General features: G+C 46.7%; 1 protein-coding gene and 1 pseudogene across 6 annotated transcripts; one reads left to right on the top strand and one right to left on the bottom strand.

Moving 5' to 3' along the window:
• The first annotated feature begins 5,628 nt into the window (after positions 1 to 5,628).
• On the top strand, positions 5,629 to 6,515 carry LOC147999870 (glyceraldehyde-3-phosphate dehydrogenase pseudogene; annotated as a pseudogene).
• Positions 6,516 to 7,723: 1,208 nt separating this feature from the next.
• Ska1 (spindle and kinetochore associated complex subunit 1) lies at positions 7,724 to 18,020 on the bottom strand. Of its 6 annotated transcripts, none has more exons than XM_087592314.1 (7): positions 17,841 to 17,988; positions 17,136 to 17,231; positions 14,872 to 14,996; positions 13,159 to 13,256; positions 10,691 to 10,828; positions 8,823 to 8,992; positions 7,724 to 8,355 (listed from the first exon to the last, which is right to left on the bottom strand). In XM_087592314.1, exons 2-7 carry the CDS (start codon positions 17,218 to 17,220, stop codon positions 8,207 to 8,209), a joined length of 765 nt encoding a protein of 254 aa, XP_087448440.1. In that variant the 5' UTR covers positions 17,221 to 17,231; positions 17,841 to 17,988; the 3' UTR covers positions 7,724 to 8,206. The 6 variants fall into 6 exon arrangements, with proteins under 6 accessions (XP_087448440.1, XP_087448439.1, XP_087448438.1 ...); XM_087592313.1 differs by having other exon boundaries at positions 10,691 to 10,900; XM_087592312.1 differs by having other exon boundaries at positions 10,691 to 10,900; positions 17,837 to 17,988.
• Positions 18,021 to 18,095: the final 75 nt, after the last annotated feature.

Here is an 18,095-nt window from a genome sequence, read left to right on the forward strand (position 1 = left end):
TTGAGAGCCTCTAATGCTCATGAGAAAGAGATCGAAGGCCTAAAGCTTCATCTCGGTGAATAAGGCAGACACTTTGTCTGGGACAGGAAAGGGAAATGAGACGGGAAGCGAGCACCAAGTGGCAAACACCTTGGCTGGCTGGGGCTCCACGAACCACCAAGACAGAGCAGGCACTCAGCCGCTTGGCCGCAGAGCGTGTTCCCGGGGAGATTAGAAAACAGACTCCAGATGAGACAGGAGTTTATCTGCTTGGCTTCCTCTGTTGTCACCGGGAAAAGGTATACCACATGGCCAAACCCTCCCACCTACTGGGCAAGACAAATGCCCCGTGACCAGCTGCTTCTGTAAGTCTGGGAATGAGCCAGGATGCCACAGGTCCTGTTGGGTCAGTCCTGGGACCGGGTGCTGGATGGAGGCAAGCCTGACACTCACTCAGGATGGAAGACAGACAGCTGGGCTCTGTGGCAAGGCTGCTCAGGTCCCTCCAAGAGCAGCCCAGAGTCTGAGACACAGATGAGACCCAAAGAGTCTGAGGGGACACCCATCTACACGGGAAATATAAAAGGGAACAGAATACACCGTGGAGAAGTTCCAGGAGGCGGAGCTTACCTATGAAAGGAAAGGGAAGAATGTATATCTAAGAGACAAGGCAGGACAGAAAGTATCTGCGAGAGGGTAGAGAGGGCGGTATCAGCCAGAATAAGCAGACAGAGCATGTCTATCAGAGCCTCGGGAAACAGAGTGGATTCATGAAAGGAAAGAGGAGCGAGTGTGTACCCAAGGCAGGAACAAGAGCCCGGCAGAGATGGGAACAGAGATCATAGAGGAGAGGACTGAATGGGGCACGCTAGAAAAGGGTGGTGATACTTTGTCTTGTTAGATAAAATGTAAAACTGCTCCCTGCCTTGCCTTCTGAACTTCTGAACCTCATTATTCCTATAAAAAGCCTACCCAAAGAACCGACCAGCGTTAGTTTGGCTATCCAGTCCTCTGTGACCCTGACCCAATCAGTCTTGGGCTGTTCGTTCAATAATCTACTGTTGCGTGACTGAGATCAGTGCACGTGCTGTTTGTGAGGCAATTCTGGAACCCCACCACCACATTCTTCAATAAGCATAACTGATAAAGTAGATAAACATAATGATAAATAAACGGCCCAAGGTCTCTTGCAGTTGGCAGAGTACTTGCCTCCCGTGTATAAGGACCTGGGTCCTAGCACCACAAAAATTAAAAAAAGAAAATGGTTGTGTTCGAATATGCAGGGCCTGTCATTCACTCTGTGGCCATCACAGTAATGGTACACATTACTCTACCACAGGGATGAGGCTGGCAAGCAGATGGCACACTATTAATAGACCAGACAACCTCCCCAGGCATCGGAGAGGAACGTGGCAAAGTTCTTACAATCCAATTAGCATTTTCTCGTGACCCCTTTCAACTTGTTCACAGGTTATCATTTTCACTTCACTAGGAAAATCTGTTTTCTTCTGTAATACACCCACATACTGATCCCAAATGCACAGGGCTTTTCCCCCAAAGGAATCAACTCTCCAAAAATCCTGATACGTGCTAAGCATCCCACAATTCAATGCTGACACCATCTAGAGTCAGTGTAGCCCCCTGATTAAGGGCAAAGTCCTACAAGACTAACACCCCCTCCCACTTCAGATCACATCACAACTAGTGGTCCCCAGATTACTCACATTTCTATTCTACTTGGCTACTGCAATTGCTATTCCTGGTTGTCAGGTTGCCTGTGTCTGAAATGAACTTCAATCCAGAAATGGAGGACACACCTGACAGAACTGGAGGCAGGAAGCCAACATGCCATTGATCTGGATCTACATGAACCTTTAATCCAGAACACGAGGCACAGTGGCCATGCTTATTACGATCTAAATGAAAAAGAATTAAGGGAAAGTTTAGGTCCGGGTGTGGTGGCACATGCTTGCAGTCCCAGCACTCAGAAGACAGGTATCTAGATCTCTGAGTTCTAGGCCAGTCTGGTCTACAGAGCAAGTTCCAAGACAGCCAAGCTTAGGCAGTGAAGGAAACCAGACAGCTGGTGAAGATCTAATTGAACAATAGGGCCATATTCCAGCCCCAGCAACAGCAGGACTTGGCAGCTTAGGCCATGTGGTTCTGGCTTTAGAGTCAAGAAATCTCTCTTTGCAACTAAGTTGCTAAGGCCAGATGTATGACAGGGGTGTCCCTGCATGGAGGTCCAGAGAGGTCACTGTTTGTAGCTGGGAAAGTGAAGCCTGGATTGTCTTGGAGGCCCTAAAATGTTAGAGACCGCCATGCCAAGGAAAGCTAATAGTAGAACCAACCAGTGCAAGGCAAAGGTGTGTTGCAGTCAGCAAAGCTAAAAGGAACTGGAGATTTGAAGAGCATTTTGACATCAGACATGAGGAAGTAAAGTTTGGAGTTTGCCCAGCTAGTTTTCTTACTTTGACTTACAGTCCAGTATTTCCTCACTGTGCTCCCTTCCCTACATTCATTTTGGAACAGTAATTATATCTTGTGCCATTATATGTTAGAAGTATGAGGTCTGCTTTTTTGATTTTGTTATTATAGGGGATTATATTTAAGAGATGGTATGAATCTCAGAAGAAACTTTGAACTTTGGATTTTTTTTTTTTGTTGTTGTTGTTGGATGATGTCATTATACAGCAAGGCTGATCCAGGATGAGGCAAAACCTTATCATTGGATGAGAAGGAAGGGTAGGTGGGGAAAAACTCTAGGAAGGAGAGAGGAGGAGGAGAATCAAGAGAAATCAAGATGGAGATGATGACGCAGGATGATTCAGATCCAGGTGGACTAGGTCAGTTTTATATTGTCTAGGTGGATGGTTTCTATCTTAATTAATTGGCAGTGAACTTGTGTGGATGTATTGTAGATTGAGAATTTAACTTATAAATCTAATTGTTAAACTACAAGTTTCTAGAACTTTGATTTTACTGGGCTACAGGGGATGTGAGCAAAGTTCCCGGTGGGCAAAGAGACAACCGGTCTCAGTTCTGGAAGGCGAGCAAGGCTATAGAATGCCTGGGGCTAGTCTGGTGTGGTGCCACACAGCCTGCGGAGTGAGATGTCAGGCATAGTAACAACCCACCGAGGGGACAGTGTGTGAAAGCGGCTGACAGAGAAACTCCATGCGGAGTGAGAATGTACGGGAACTGGTAGTGGCCGATCCATTTTTTACTTTTACCGAAACATTTTTTTTAACATCAGATTTAACACTGGATTTTTAAACTGTTGAGACTGTGATAGACTATGGGGACTTCTGAAGTTGGACTAAATGCAGCTTGCATTATGTTATGGGCATAAGCCTATGGGGGCGGGGGGGACGGGGCGGTTTGAATAGGATTGGCCTCCGTAGATTCATGTGTTTGAATGCTTGACCATCGGAAGTGGCACTATTAGGTGTGGTCTGGTTTGAAGAAGTGTTTCATTGGGAGGCAGAACTTTGAAGTCTCAAATACTATGCCATGTGTCTCCCCTGGATGACTTCAGATCAAGAGTTAGAACTCTTTAGCTCCTCCTCCAGCACCATGCCTACCTGGACACTGCCATGCTTCTTGCCATGATGATAATGAACTGAACCTCTGAAACTGTAAGCCAGCCCCAATTAAATGTTGTCCTTTATAAGGGTTGCCTTGGTCACATTTCTCTTCACAGCAAGGAAACCCTAAGACAGCTACAAAGCAAAGTTCCTATAGCCTGTTATGATTAGCTTTAATAGCAACTTGCCACAGATTAGTTACCTGCAGAACTGTCCTGATTGCCCTGACTGATGTGGAAAAGCCCACCCTGGTTGTAGGCAGCACTACCTGCGAGTAGTCATGACAGAAAAAAGATGTCAGCAGGAACACCATCTTGCCTCTTTTTTTTTTTTTTTTTTTTTTGGAGCTGGGGACCGAACCCAGGGCCTTGCGCTTCCTAGGCAAGCGCTCTACCACTGAGCTAAATCCCCAACCCCAACCATGTTGCCTCTTGTTCAGCTTGCCTTCTCTCTTGCCACTGATCTGCTGCTACTGCTGCTTCCTTCACCGGCATTTGCAAATGCACATCATGGACTAGGGACCAGTAGCTCTTGGCAGGTTGAACTCCTGAGGAACCCCACCTTGTGGACTAACTACCATTGTTGTCTCTTCATACCGTAACACCACTCTGATTATTGAGGCGACCAGCTTCAAGAACTGAATAACTAACTATTGGCTTTACAGCGACTCCAGTGTGATTTAGCCATTATGCCTATATTAAAACTAAATTAACTGAAGTACCCAGACTAGCTAATTCCACTTTGTGCTCGGACTCCACCTTATATCCAGCATGTCCTTAGTTTGATCTTAGAAACTGGAAAAACCACAACTTAGTTCCAGGAACTAAGACACCCACAAGCAACAGCCACTCGACCGTTGGTACCAGGAAATGCCCAATGACTGGGGCAATGACTCAAATTAACCACAATTGCACATAGCAAGTCAAAATTGTCACTAGCTATAATTTGTGTAAGCTATGACTTCTGAAATGTCAACAAATCATGTAACTGCTAAGTTGGAAAGCCCCCGCCCCCAACTGCTTAAACTGTATAAAAAGACAAGGCTGACACCAGCTCAGCACCTCCACACCCAGCCACTGTGTTGGGGAGGTTAGTGAGGTCCAAGCTCAACTTTGAATAAAGACTCCTGGTGGTCTTTAGTGATCTGTGGGGACTCCACTGACTGGGCATAACTGCTGGGGACAGCATACCATGACAGGGACTGCCAGCAGTAGGCTGGGAATGGAGACATCTCAGAAAACTGAGGCAGCTCCTTGTACTCAGCAAGAAGCTCGGCACCTGCTTTTGGAATATCAATAGAAGACTGGGGCAAGAAAAAGGCTGGAGAGCATGAGAAGAGCATGTGAAGAGTGAGTGAAGAGAGAATGTGAGGTATGTGTGAAGTATGTGTGAGAGTGCATGTGGTGTGTGTGAGATGTGTGTAGGGTGTATATGAAGAGTGTGAGTGAAAGGGGAACGAATAGCGGTGTGTTGGAGTGTAGGAGTTCGAGAAGAGCACACACAGGAGAAAAGCAGAGTGCACAAGGGGATGCAGAGTGTGTGCAGCCTCAAGCTGTGAGCGAGTAAGAAAGAGCCGAGAGTAAAAGAGAGAAACTTTAAGCCTTGAAAAATTGCCTATCAGTTTGTACCCAAAAAGTACTCTGTCCTCTAGTTAGGAGTTTGGTAATTTTGCTAGGACACCTTAAAAAATGCAGGGAAGCAGTGAACTTGGCTTAAGTACTGTGATGATTTATATGTGCTTAGGCTAAGGAGTGGCACTATTAGGTGTGGTCTTGTTGGAGTAGGTGTGTCACCATGGGCGTGGGCTTTAAGACCCTCAGCCTAGCTGCCCGGAAGTCAGTAACTCTGCTAGCAGCCCTCAGATGAAGATGTAGGACTTGGCTCTCTGTTCCTCCCTGTTCCAGAGACAGCCACATCTTCTAACGCAGTGCCAGACTCATCCCATAGCCAAGATGGTGAAGGTTGGTATGAACAGATTTGGCCATATCGGGTGCCGGGCTACCAGGGCTGCCTTCTACTCTGCACTTGGCAAAGTAGAGACTGTTGCCATCGACAACCCTTTTATTGACTCAATTATATGGTCTACATGTTCCAATATGACTCTACCCATGACAAGTTCAAAAGCACAGTCAAGGCTGAGAATGGGAAGTTCGTCATCAACGGGCAGCCCATCACCATCTTCCAGAGCGAGATCCCGCTAACATCAAATGGGGTGACGCTGGTGCTGAGTATGTCTCGGAGTCTACTGGCGTCTTCACCACCATGGAGAAGGCTGGGGCTCATTTGAAGGGTGGGGCCAAAAGGGTCATCATCTCTGCCCCTTCAGCCGATGCCCCCATGTTTGTGATGGGTGTGAACCATGAGAAATATGACAACTCACTCAAGACTGTCAGCAATGCATCCTGCACCACCAACTGCTTAGCCCCCCTGTCCAAGGTCATCCATGACAACTTTGGCATCGTGGAAGGGCTCATGACCACAGTCCATACCATCACTGCCACTCAGAAGACTGTGGATGGCCCCTCTGGCAAGCTGTGGCATGATGGCCGTGGGGCAGCCCAGAACATCATCCCTGCATCCACTGGTGCTGCCAAGGCTGTGGGCAAATTCATCCCAGAGCTGAACGGGAAGGCATGGCCTTCTATATTTCTGGCCCCAATGTATCCATTGTGGATTTGACATGCGGCCTGCAGAAACCTGCCAAGTATGATGACATCAAGAAGGTGGTGAAGCAGGCGTCCGAGGGCCCACTAAAGGGCATCCTGGGCTACACTGAGGACCAGGTTGTTTCCTGCGACTTCAACAGCAACTCCCATTCTTCCACCTTTGATGCTGGGGCTGGCATTGCTCTCAATGACAACTTTGTAAAGCTCATTTCCTGGTATGACAATGAATACAGCTACAGCAAGAGTGGTGGACCTCATGGCTTACACGGCCTCCAACGAGTAAGAAACCCTGGACCAACCACCCAAGCAAGGACACTGAGAGCAAGAGCGAGGCCCTCAGTTGCTAAGGAGTCCCCATCCCAACTCAGCCCCCAACACTGAGCATCTCCCTCACGATTCCATCCCAGACCCCATATTAACAGGAAGGGCCTAGGGAGCCCTCCCTACCTTCTTGAATACCATAAACAAAGTTAGTTGTGTACACACACACACACACACACAAAGGTATAGAACTCTCAGCTCCAGCTATACCATGCCTGCCTGAGTGCTGCCATGTTCCCACCTTGATGATAATGGATTGAACCTCTGAACCTTTAAGCCAGCTGCAATTAAATGTTGTCCTTACAAGACTTGCTTTGGTCACTGTATCTGTTCACAGCAGTAAATCCCTAAGACAAGTACATACCAAGTGTATATAAAGCACACCAACCAGTACCTGGATGGATAGGCTGCCTTTAAGTTCTCTAGCACAGGAACGTCTGTCCATGCAGAAATGAGATGCACCCCTTTCCTGGCACATCAATGTATTTTCCGACCAGGTAAAGTTCTCACAGATAAAGACGAAGCCTGTCCACATGATCAACCACCTCCAGCCCCAGCAAGCAGCAAAACTTGGCAGCTTTGGCCAAGTGATTTTGGCTTTAAGAGTCAAGAAATCTCCCTCTAAAACTAAGTTGCTGAGGCCAGATGTGCAATAGGGATGTCTCTCTTGCTGGGAGCAGAAGAATGGCTCCAAACTGCAACTTTCTAGTCATGGTTTAGTCTTGCTGGTAACCAGTACCCACCTCGAAGCCACCCAAGAATCACCTCACTGGAATCAGAGCAAAAAATGTTCTGATCAGAGAACATTTTCAAAGGTGTTTGAGAGCTACAATGGAGAACTGGGTTCAATACAAGATGCACCCTATCACTTGGGATGCTCCAAGGATTTTACAGACTCTGAACAAGGAACCGGAAGTGAGGTTGTAATACATAGTATACCGTGATATGATGGCATCTCAATGTACTTCCGTACACACTGAAGTCCCCAGGCTGACACTGAACACACTTCAGGCACATGGGGAACAGCAATCAGACTTCACACCAGAGGACCAGGGTATCCTCCATCTTTCCCGACATCATACTTTTACGCCCATGGTATCTGCACTTTAGAGAACTAGACATGTTTCCATTGTACATGGTGCAGAGGCTTGACGGGGCAGCACTTGAATATTTACTGGAAGACAGTGATTTTTTTAATTAATTTTTAACTTAGCACACAAAGAAATGAGTCCCGCTACTACATGTGTATGTATCTTGTGGTATCCTACTTTATTCTAATCCATCTCCTGACCTTGTGCTTGCTACCGCTCCCCTGGTTCCCAGATAATCCTTTCTCTGCTCCCCTGGTTCCCAGAGGCCCACACCTCTGCTCCCCTCTTCTCCGTACTTCTCAAGATCCTCCTCTGGCCTCATGAGAGCCCCATGTTCTTATGCACATATAGGTTCTACATGAGACAGAATTTGTCTTTCTGACTTTGGCTTATTGTGCGTGAGTTCCAGCTCCATCCACGTTCCTGACAGCAGCGCATTTAGACAACATATGTGCTTTATCCAAAGTTTCCTTCTGTAACAACCAGGGCTAGGAAATGGGGAAGGTAAAACATATGAAATTTCTATAGCCTACTGCCAATCGGTCCCAAGTCTTCAAGAGCCTCAGGTTATGACATATCGGGTAAGTCCTCCGCCTCGGACCTCCGACAGTCTCTGGCAATGGCGCAGTATGTTCATGATCACATGAAACTTCTTGTCAACTTTCAAAGTCGTGAACTCCTTTATGTCAGCTTCCACGATGAAATGACGACCTGGAAAGAGAACCACCAGCCTCTAATTGTCATGCGGCCAACTCTCCTGTAGACTTTATGGTGTCCCCTTGTGAATGGCTCAGTCCCTCTTCCTGTCACCCTCCAACTACAAAACATGGAGAGCAATGGCATCCCTGCTAAAAGTATGCTGCATCCCCTAAGGCCACAGGACATCCCTGCTGACGTTGGCACGCCCTAACACACACCCCGCCCCAGACATTCTGTGAAAACAGTTAGCAAAGGGAACCAAACCCAACTCTATCAGCTAACTAAAGACCTTGGCCGAGCCAAGAACTCGGTCCAGCTGCATCATGGGACAGGGGTGTGGCGAGGACTAAAGCCTGGCACGCTACCGGGAGCGTGGTGATGTGTGGCACAGTTGTAACTGCTGGGGCAGCGGTCTCTAGAACAGCTGCATTTCTCTGCTATTCCCCAACAGCTGACGCCCTCAGAGGCCATCGCTTTACCTTTCGTGTCCTTCGTTTCTTCATTAATGAATCTTTGGTAGAGATTTCTCTTCACAGAGCTCATAGATGCTTTTGGTTGATGTATAATCTTATATTTACTAACTACTGCCTTGTTAATTTCCTTGATAACATCATTAATTTGACAATAAGTTAAACGGGATTTCATGTACCTGTTTTTAAAAAAAGTATGTAGTTATTTTTTTGAGTTTACTTTATATATATATATATATATACATATATACGGATGGATAGATAGATAGATGATAGATAGATGAATAGTTTTACTTCTGCTACTTTTTAAAATAAGATGAAATGTAACATAAAACAAGAACATTTTGGAGTTGAACAAACAGAAGGAAAAGAGTCCAAGAATAGGCATAAGAACCAACGACTCACTTGTTCGCACACTCAGGAGGACCATAAAATCCATATGACATATGCGGTGGCTTGAATGGCACTGTCAGGTGTGGCCTTACTGGAGGAAGTGTGTCACTGAACTGGTGGGCTTTGAGGACTACTAGTGCTCAGGCTCTGCCCGCTGCAGAGAAAAGCCTCCCTACGGCTGCCTCCAGAACAACTCTCGGCCGCGCCAGCACCAAGCCTGCCTGCTCGCTGCCCATTCCTGCCATAACAAAGGACTGAACCTCTGAGCCTGTGAGCCAGCTCCAATTAAATGTCTGCTTTATAAGAGCTGCCTTGGTTATGGTGTCTCTTCACAGCAGTAAAACCCTAACAAGACACTATATATGCAGAGGGGCTGGTGAAGGCCTGCATGTGCTCACTTGTCTGTGAGATCAAATGTGCTCTGGTCATGTGAACTCACAGAGCTTTGTTTTCTGGGTGTCCTCCATCCCCTCTGGCTCTACACTTCCACCTCCTCTTCTGCAGGGTCCCCTGAGCCCCGAGGAGAGGGGCTTGACTGAGACATGACATTTAGGGCTGAGTGTTCTAATATGTGTAGTTATTCTTTCAAAATAAGCACATGAACTTTTCCTCTGAGAAATCTATTTCTTCCTTGATGACACTATTCCCTGCAAACTGTGAACATAACTAAAATGTAGAAGTCTCTACAAGGAACGAACGAGGCAAGCACCAAACCACAAAGTGACAGTACAAGCTGGTCGTGGTAGCACACACCTTTAATCCCAGGGCTTAGGAGAAGAGACAGGTAGATCTCTGTGAGTTCAAGGCCAGCCTGGTCTACATAATAAGTACACAGTGAGACCCGGACACAAACACTTCCCAGTCTTTTTACTTCAACACCCTACTAACCAACATACATGACTGCTAAGTCTTAAAGCTTGCTTGAATGTAGCTGGTCTTGGCTATGTCCTGGGTTGTTCTTCTTCCCACCCTTTACTCCCCTGCACCCATTTCACCCCCTAACACTAGACAGAGAAAGAAGGATAGAGGGAGAAAGAGATCACTGAATTTTTTTCCTAACCACTCCTCCCCAGTTTCCAGCCCAGCCCCTTCAACTGTTTCTCCAGCCATTCCTCCTCAGTTCCCCAACAGTCCGCTCAATCAGGCCCTCCTCCCAGTTTCCCAGCATCAGCAGCTCCAACTGTTCTATCTGCTCAGCTCGGCTTCTCCCAGCTCAACTGTGTCCTAACAATGACTTCTGCACCAACTGCCTTCTCCTCTCGCTCTACCAGCCTAATCTTCCCAGCTTTAGGTGGTTTTTAGTATCTGATCTGTTCCCAGCAAACCAAGGGGCAACCAACACTGAGGTCATAGGGACAAGTCGTTCTAACAGCTAAGAGCGCTTAAAGGGCCAGCTGACTAGCACCTGGAGAGCCTTTAAAGGGCCAGGCACACAGGATAAATCACACTACAACAGAGTATTAGAATTTACACTCAGTACTTACGCAGGTACGCCACTGAACTCATCCGTGGTTATAAAGTGCATTTCCTTAATAACTCTCTGCTCTTTGGGAGGCTTCTTTGGCAGTACAGGCTCCTCAGCTTTAACTGACTCTTTAGGATCCAGATCTGGCTTATGAGTCCTAAAGAACAGAGATGGACGTGCAGACAGCCAAGTGTCAGAATTAAGCAGCAGACTGAACATGCTTTTTAAACTGGGAGGAAAAAAAAATCTGTAAGTGTGTGGCATATCCTTGTTTAATACTTTGTAGCCAACTTTTCTTTGTATCCCTATCCCTTGGTTATGAAGATCTCAACTGTAAGAGGAATTTTGAAAATTCAGTTGGTAAATCTTCATAGTATGGCTGTTTTCACGTATGTAACCAACCACGTCATACACAGAGTGTGCATCACACCCCTCAGCAGTATCCCATTTGCTTCTCAAAGCCAACATGTGCAAGGCTGAGCTCAACTCCAAACAGCTTTCTTTTTCGTTTCCCTGGCTCTGAACCAGAAAGGCCAGTCATCCTTCTCCGTGAACCCTGGTGCGTTCTGCTAGTCGCTTCTACTATGCAGGTCACTCCCTCCTGCAGGCTCAGCAGGAGCCACACACGGGTCACCCCTCCACTTGTCCTCCAGCAAATGGAGTCTAGCAAATCAAGTCCAGAAACAATGGGCTGTAGCTTTTAGGTTGTTTAACTGCCCAGACAGAAGAGACATCTGCTGCCAGAAGGCTTGAACTATTCCAAGAAAGAAGACTCAGATCAGGAAAATATAGACCCCGCACAGAGAGCAGCAGAGACATTCCCTGGAAAGATAACAGCTGGGGATCAGACCCAGAGCGCAACAAACAACAAGTTATTGTGGGCGTCAATTAAATCTGGGTTACTCTGCCTTAGCTGTGTAGAATTATATATAGCAGGAATCACGAGACAAAGTGATGATGCCACACTTTGGTGAATGTCAACAGGGTCCCCATCGTTAAACTGGCTGCCTCTTCCCTGAGCTCTCTCTTCTTGACCATGAACTAAGGACACGCCTGCTAACCCCCACATGCCCGGCCAACTGCATCCATTTCAACCTAGTCAAAACTTCAGCTTTGACCTGGCTGGGTACCTGAAGCTGGGCTACAGAAGCTCCGCTATGCTAGCCACATCCTGCTGGCTACCACTATCCACTCACTCTGTGGTCTGACTGATGACTGAGGCCTCCTTCCTCTACTCCTCAGTCCTGACTTTCTGCAGCACTGCTCTCTCCTCCTTGTAGGGAAAGTCTACCCATTATTAAGGCCAGAATGCGATTACCTCTACTGCAGAGGGAGGGGCTGCACCGGAAGGATTTTAAGGTACCGGTTATATCCTGTGCTAAATTTAGCTCATACGTATATAGATATTGATTTACTATTCTTCAATTTTTGCATATATTACTATAACCACTTTTCTATACATGCTACACTTTAAAACTTACGTTAGCTATGGAATGTTTGTACCTGCTGAAAGCACCTGTTAGAAACAATTTTAGTGTCAGGACTAGAGGAGTGGGAGTAGAGATGAGAGTCCAGGAAAGGCGGGGACACAAAAGAGAAACTCCTATAGACAAAAAGGGATAGAAGATCTAATTCAGAGACAGGCACTGTGAACAAGGCAGAGGAAAAGACACAAAACCCGAGAGGCATATTGGATAGCTGGGAGCTCAGACAATGTAGCAAAGACAGAGGCCCTACCTAGGCAACACAAAAACCCCGTAGGTTGGTAATGAAAGAGCCACTGAGCTCAGCCTTGGGCCTGCCAACTTTGAGAGAAAAGAGCTCCTCCAGATGATTCCCAGCAGGCCACAAGAACACCAGAACTAGATCTATCAAGACTGGAACTGGACACTTCGGAGCACTGACAACTGGGGTCAGGGACACAGAGCACAGGAGGGGCAGAGGGAGCAGACACAAGCACATCTGAGAGATGCAGGATGACAGCAAGGAAACAGGGCAGCTGGAAACAGCATCGAGGAACAAAGTGGGAGCCGAGGAAGCGCTTAGCTCCCTGCCACCCTCCAGCCACCATTCTCACAATGGGGGTGGCAGTGGTAGCTGAATGCCAGGCATGAGGGCTTCTGGGAGACTCCAGTTGTTTCTCGGGGCTCACAGAGCCTACCTTACCCTAAAGGCAGTGGTTACCCTGGTTCTCAAGGGTCAAGGGAGATACTACGCAGAGTCAAATTCTTGGTGATGACAGAGACCTTCACTGTCGATCTGGCAGGAGGCAGGAGACTGGTATCTAGTGGAGGAGACCAGTGATGCCCTGAGCACCCTATTCTACTCTCACAGCAACGAATAGCCTGGCCAAAAACTGGAGGAGTGAGGAAACTGGGGAAGACAGGGAAGTATGGCACTTAAAGACAATCAAGTACGTGACAGAAAATGGCTGAGGTATTTGTTTGCCCAAACACTCCAGACAGCAAGAGTCAGAGGTATACTTACGAGCTCTGGGTCACTGTCACTTGAGGCAAATGGGAAGGAATGTGTTCTTTGAGATGTTCCACATCTTTAAACTCTTCTTCAAGAGATTTGCAGAGCTCCTAAATGTTAAAAGTGCTGTGAGCAAGGCTGCTTCTTCTGCCTGTGACGTCAGACACAAGCTCGGGAAAGACGGTGATGCTCAGTCCCCAGGAGCGCCAATGCAGCAGCATGTGGCTGTCCCTGGAGGATGGGATCCCTCCTGGTTTTCCTTAGAGAACAACATCATAACCAACCACACTATAACTGTGAGGTGGAGATGAAGTTCATGTCTTTCCCAAACATGTTAACCTTGGGAAGCAACTAAGAAACGCACACATGAACCCCGATGACTTTCAACTCAGGAAAATGCTCTTCCTGAGCTGGTGCGTACTCCCCAGTGTTGCAGCAGGGCCAGAGCGAGGTCACCCAGGTGAGCAGCGTTTTCCATTTGTGACTTCTGAGTTTTACGTTTAGCTTTTCTGTTTGGTGTGTCTCAGTGTCTGTGTGTGGGTGTCTGTGTACAGTGTGTGAGAGTACATACAGTGTGTACATAATATGTATCTGTGCACAATGTATGTGTGTGGGGTTGTATACAGCATATGGAGGTGGATGTGTCTAGTGTGTGTGTATACAGTGTGTTTTTTATTTAATTTATTTAATTTCCACTAGAACCTGGGACAAGGAACTCATGCCCCCTGGCTCTCACTCATGGACCCAGATGACACACTCTGGGCTCCCATCTACATCTTGAGTTCCAGGGAAGATGAAAACTGACAAGCCAATACTGTTCTCCATTCTGAACCTCTGACAGTTTTCTTTTCAGGAACTAATTATGTTCATGGTCACTATTTTCAACTGGGGATCACATTACAATGAATTATGCCCATCCCTGGTGCTGACGTCTTCTCAGACAAGGACTGCAGGCTTGGAGGGACCTGGGAGGCTACCCGTTCAAGCTCACTGAGCACTACCACGGTGCCAACAGCCGCATGAGATGATCATGGTGCAGGTTGTTTTCCGCACTGGGAAAGCACCCAACTGCGCTTATTAGCCGAAGTTATTTAGAAGACTTATTTAGAACAAAACGAGCATGTGAGTGAAATTCAAGCTCTTCTTTAACGAGGAGCCCTATATTTTATAAAAATGAGGAAATGGGAGGTAGCTAAGAAACAGCTATTATTCTTCTCTTTTCTTTTCTTTTTTTTTTTTTTTTGGTTCTTTTTTTTGGAGCTAGGGACCGAACCCAGGGCCTTGCGCTTCCTAGGCAAGCGCTCTACCACTGAGCTAAACCCCCAACCCCTAAGAAACAGCTATTATTCTTTAAATGAGAACCCTTAGACCTTAAGAGGTGACATGGCTTTCTCAAGGTGGCAGAGAAGACCAAGGTGAGGACCCATGTCTCCTGCAAGGCAGTAGTTCTCACTCAGCCTTCCCCAAGGCACCCCTTGCTTATATTAAATCTACGAAGACTTCTTTAGGACATTTACTTTTTAGTAAAGTTCTACGCTGTTGGTCATTAGCGAGAAGAAAGAAATGGCTGTCATTCTTAGCTTATGTTGAGAACATAATGTTACTTTACGGACTGATAGTTTACAAAGCCACCAACACTACAAGCATAACGAATCCTTACGCATGACTTGGTGATGAGGGTTTCTGGGTTCATCACCTTCTTCTTTCAAGTTAGGAAAGCGTTACCTTGAGTGAACTGTTAGTTTGTTCTTGATACTGAATTTCCAATTCAAATTGATTTAGAAGCTCATTGACCGTAATGATCTCATCTCCTATTTTACTCAAGGTGGTCTTCAAGGTAGGGTCTTGGCCTATTACAAGGAAAAAATGGATAACAAAGATATATAAAACCCAGACGTACAAGTCCCACGTGAACTCTTGGAACAGACACCTACAACTCAGAAAAACATTTGAGTGGAAAAGGGACAAATTCTTCTTAAGACCTGACCCCATAGGTAATCTTAAACTGTCTGTCTTGTTTTGTGGTTAGTGTATGACAAGTTCTTGCTATGCAGTAGCCCAGAATGACCTGGAACTTAAATCCCCCTGCCTCAGCTTCTTCAGACTTCTTTCATTTCTAAGTAGTATGGAAAAGAAGGAAAAGAGAGGAAAGTCCAAAGTGTTTCCTGCAGCTTTTAATTCTAGCAAATTCCTACAATAAAACCTTTAGAAATAATAAACACCTGTATGTAGGCCTAGTTGAGCATTCTTCCCAGGCACCGACATGAGCTGGGACTCAGAGACACCAGGCAGAGCGTATGAGCAGAGGCTATAACAAGCCCAGTCAGTACATGTGGAGGGATCCCAGAGAGGAGACTTCCAGTCAAAGTGACTGCATACCCACAGTAAGGAACTGACTTTACTATGGCTAAGATCCAATGGCTTCTGAGTACTCAAACCACAGGGTGTTAGAAGTGAAAATCTCAAGTGAGGCTGTTACCTACTTCAGGGGACATGTTCTTTTTTTGGAGGGTTGGGGCTGAGACAAGGTTTCTCCGGGTAGCCCTGGTTGTCCCGGAACTCACTCTGTAGACAAGGCTAGCCTCAAATTCACAGAGATCCACCCCCTGCCTCTGCCTCCTTAGTGCTGGGCCTAAAGGCACAAAGGCATGTGCCACCAACACCTGGCCAGAGGATGTAATCTTCAGGAAAATCTGAACAGCGTCAATTGCCAGGGAGGTAAGCTTATGTTTAGATTGCCCTCCAAGTGTGTTTGTATAGAGGAGGTGGGACTGAAAATAGCAGCAGCTCACTTTGGGAATTTGGAATCTAAGTTTGCAATTCATCCTCACTAGTCCAAACCCTTAACCAGAGGTAGAAACGACAACGGAATGCAGACTGGAGAAAAACCTGGAAGAAGCAAGGACAAGGAGTTGGGGATTTAGCTCAGTGGTAGAGCGCTTGCCTAGGAAGCGCAAGGCCCTGGGTTCGGTCCCCAGCTCCGAAAAAAAGAAGCAAGGACAAGATGTGTACACGCATAGACAGCGTGTTTACATGTCTACACTTCTCGTATCACCCAGCAGCACCTCCCTTGATACACAGATTTATGAGGGATTAGAAAGCCTATCATTCCTTCCTCCCTACAAATACAAGAGACTTAGAACAAGCAAGATAGCTCAGCAGAAGGCACAACTGTCAGAGTTTTAAGACCAGTCAGTGTGACTGGGCCTACCTATAACCCCAGCACCCAGGAGGCCGAGGCAGGAGAATCTTTGTGAGTTGAAGGCCTACAAAGTTCCAGGGCAGCAAGGACTACATAGAGACAACCTGTCTCAAAAAAAGAAATTGTACGTGTGCTTCAAACAAAGCACATGTTCAAAGGATGAAATACAAGTAAGTGGAGACCGTTTGCAATTTGATGGTGTTTGCTGTGTGGAAGCAGAAGGGTCTAGCCAGACTCAAGTCTGACGTAGCAGGATCTGGTACAGGAGGTGGCTGGAAAGTTTACTACGTGAAAGGACACGGACGACTTAACGACACTTATTAAATGCCAGTTCCTACATGGCTCTTATTTTGCTAATTCTATCTGACACTAAATTCCTAACAACCGAAATGAATTGGTAAGTTAATTTCAGAGTTTTTTACTTTTTTGTTTGTTTTGTTTTGTTTTGGATGGGGGTGGGGGATGGGGGGACCCAGGGTCTCACTACATAGCTCTGTATGTCCTGGAATTCAGCATGACAACCAGGCTGGCCTTAAACACTGAGATCTGTCTGCCTCAGCCTCCTGAGGACCCGGAGTATTGGTCCTTATGTCCCAGAAGAATGTAAGTAGAATGAAATATTCACCACTTAACATCCCCTCTGCATTATTCAAGACAGTGGCACTGGAGTGTTTGAAAAAAAAAATCACTATTGTTACTCTAAAATTACCTTATTAAGAGACAATCACAGCAGAACAATAATCAAGACACCTTGTGTGTACCCCAAATCTGAGTCTGTTCTGCTTACCAAGTTTTCTTAACGACAGAATTTTCTTAATATTCTCAATCTTCTCATTAACATAAGAGCATAGCTGTTCTAGATCTGAGGCCATCCTTTAAGCATCTAAATAAAACACAGAAGAGGGGTTGGGGATTTAGCTCAGTGGTAGAGCGCTTGCCTAGGAAGCGCAAGGCCCTGGGTTCGGTCCCTAGCTCCGAAAAAAAGAAAAAGGAAAAAAAAAAAAAACACAGAAGAAATGCTTTTAAAGAGAAAGTAAAGCCAAATTTCTGTTCACTTTCAATATCTAAAAATATTAACAAGTAAACATCTCCAAAATGAAAGAACACAATCGTGGGCTTTTCTTTTTCTTTGCCAATTCTACAAAAACTCAGTGTCCAACAAACACACAATGGTAACGTGTCTTGGAGGCTCCGGCAGTCCTGACACCTTAAACCAGAGCTACCATCTTCCTCTAGGCTGGTTTAAGTGGAGTGAAAGGTCCACAGCGCGTGGTCCTTGCAAGGGTGTGTGGAAAGGCACCGATCTGAGCAAGCGTGTCCAATCTTTGGGCATCACCACGCGCCATGCAGCTACCAAGAACAATAATGGCAAAAATAACCCCTCAGAACAATTAACGATTTTGCGCTGGCCCAGGTTGGTCAAGCCTGGATGGAACCCGCAGACGGGGAAGGCCGGGACCGATCCTCCGCGCCGCCCGTTCCCCGCACCTACTGAGCGATGCCTCCTCGGGCGGCTTCCGAGCCAGCGACCTCGCGGAGTCTGGAGCGAAGAGCCTGCACTGCGGCTGGGGACTGAGTGCACCAGACTACGACCGAAACGTTATACCGTGACACCAGCTCCCAGAGCCAAAATTCAAACTGTCCGCGGGACCTGCCGCCACGCAGGCGCAGAAGCGTCCGCCCAACGGCGCAGACTCCGCTAGCGCAAGTCAAAGTCTGGGCGGGGCCGTGGGCGGGCCTGGAGTGG

The sequence above is a fragment of the Rattus norvegicus genome, chromosome 18 (assembly GCF_021556685.1).
Source record: "Rattus norvegicus strain SHRSP/BbbUtx chromosome 18, alternate assembly SHRSP_T2T, whole genome shotgun sequence".
NCBI lineage: Eukaryota > Metazoa > Chordata > Mammalia > Rodentia > Muridae > Rattus > Rattus norvegicus.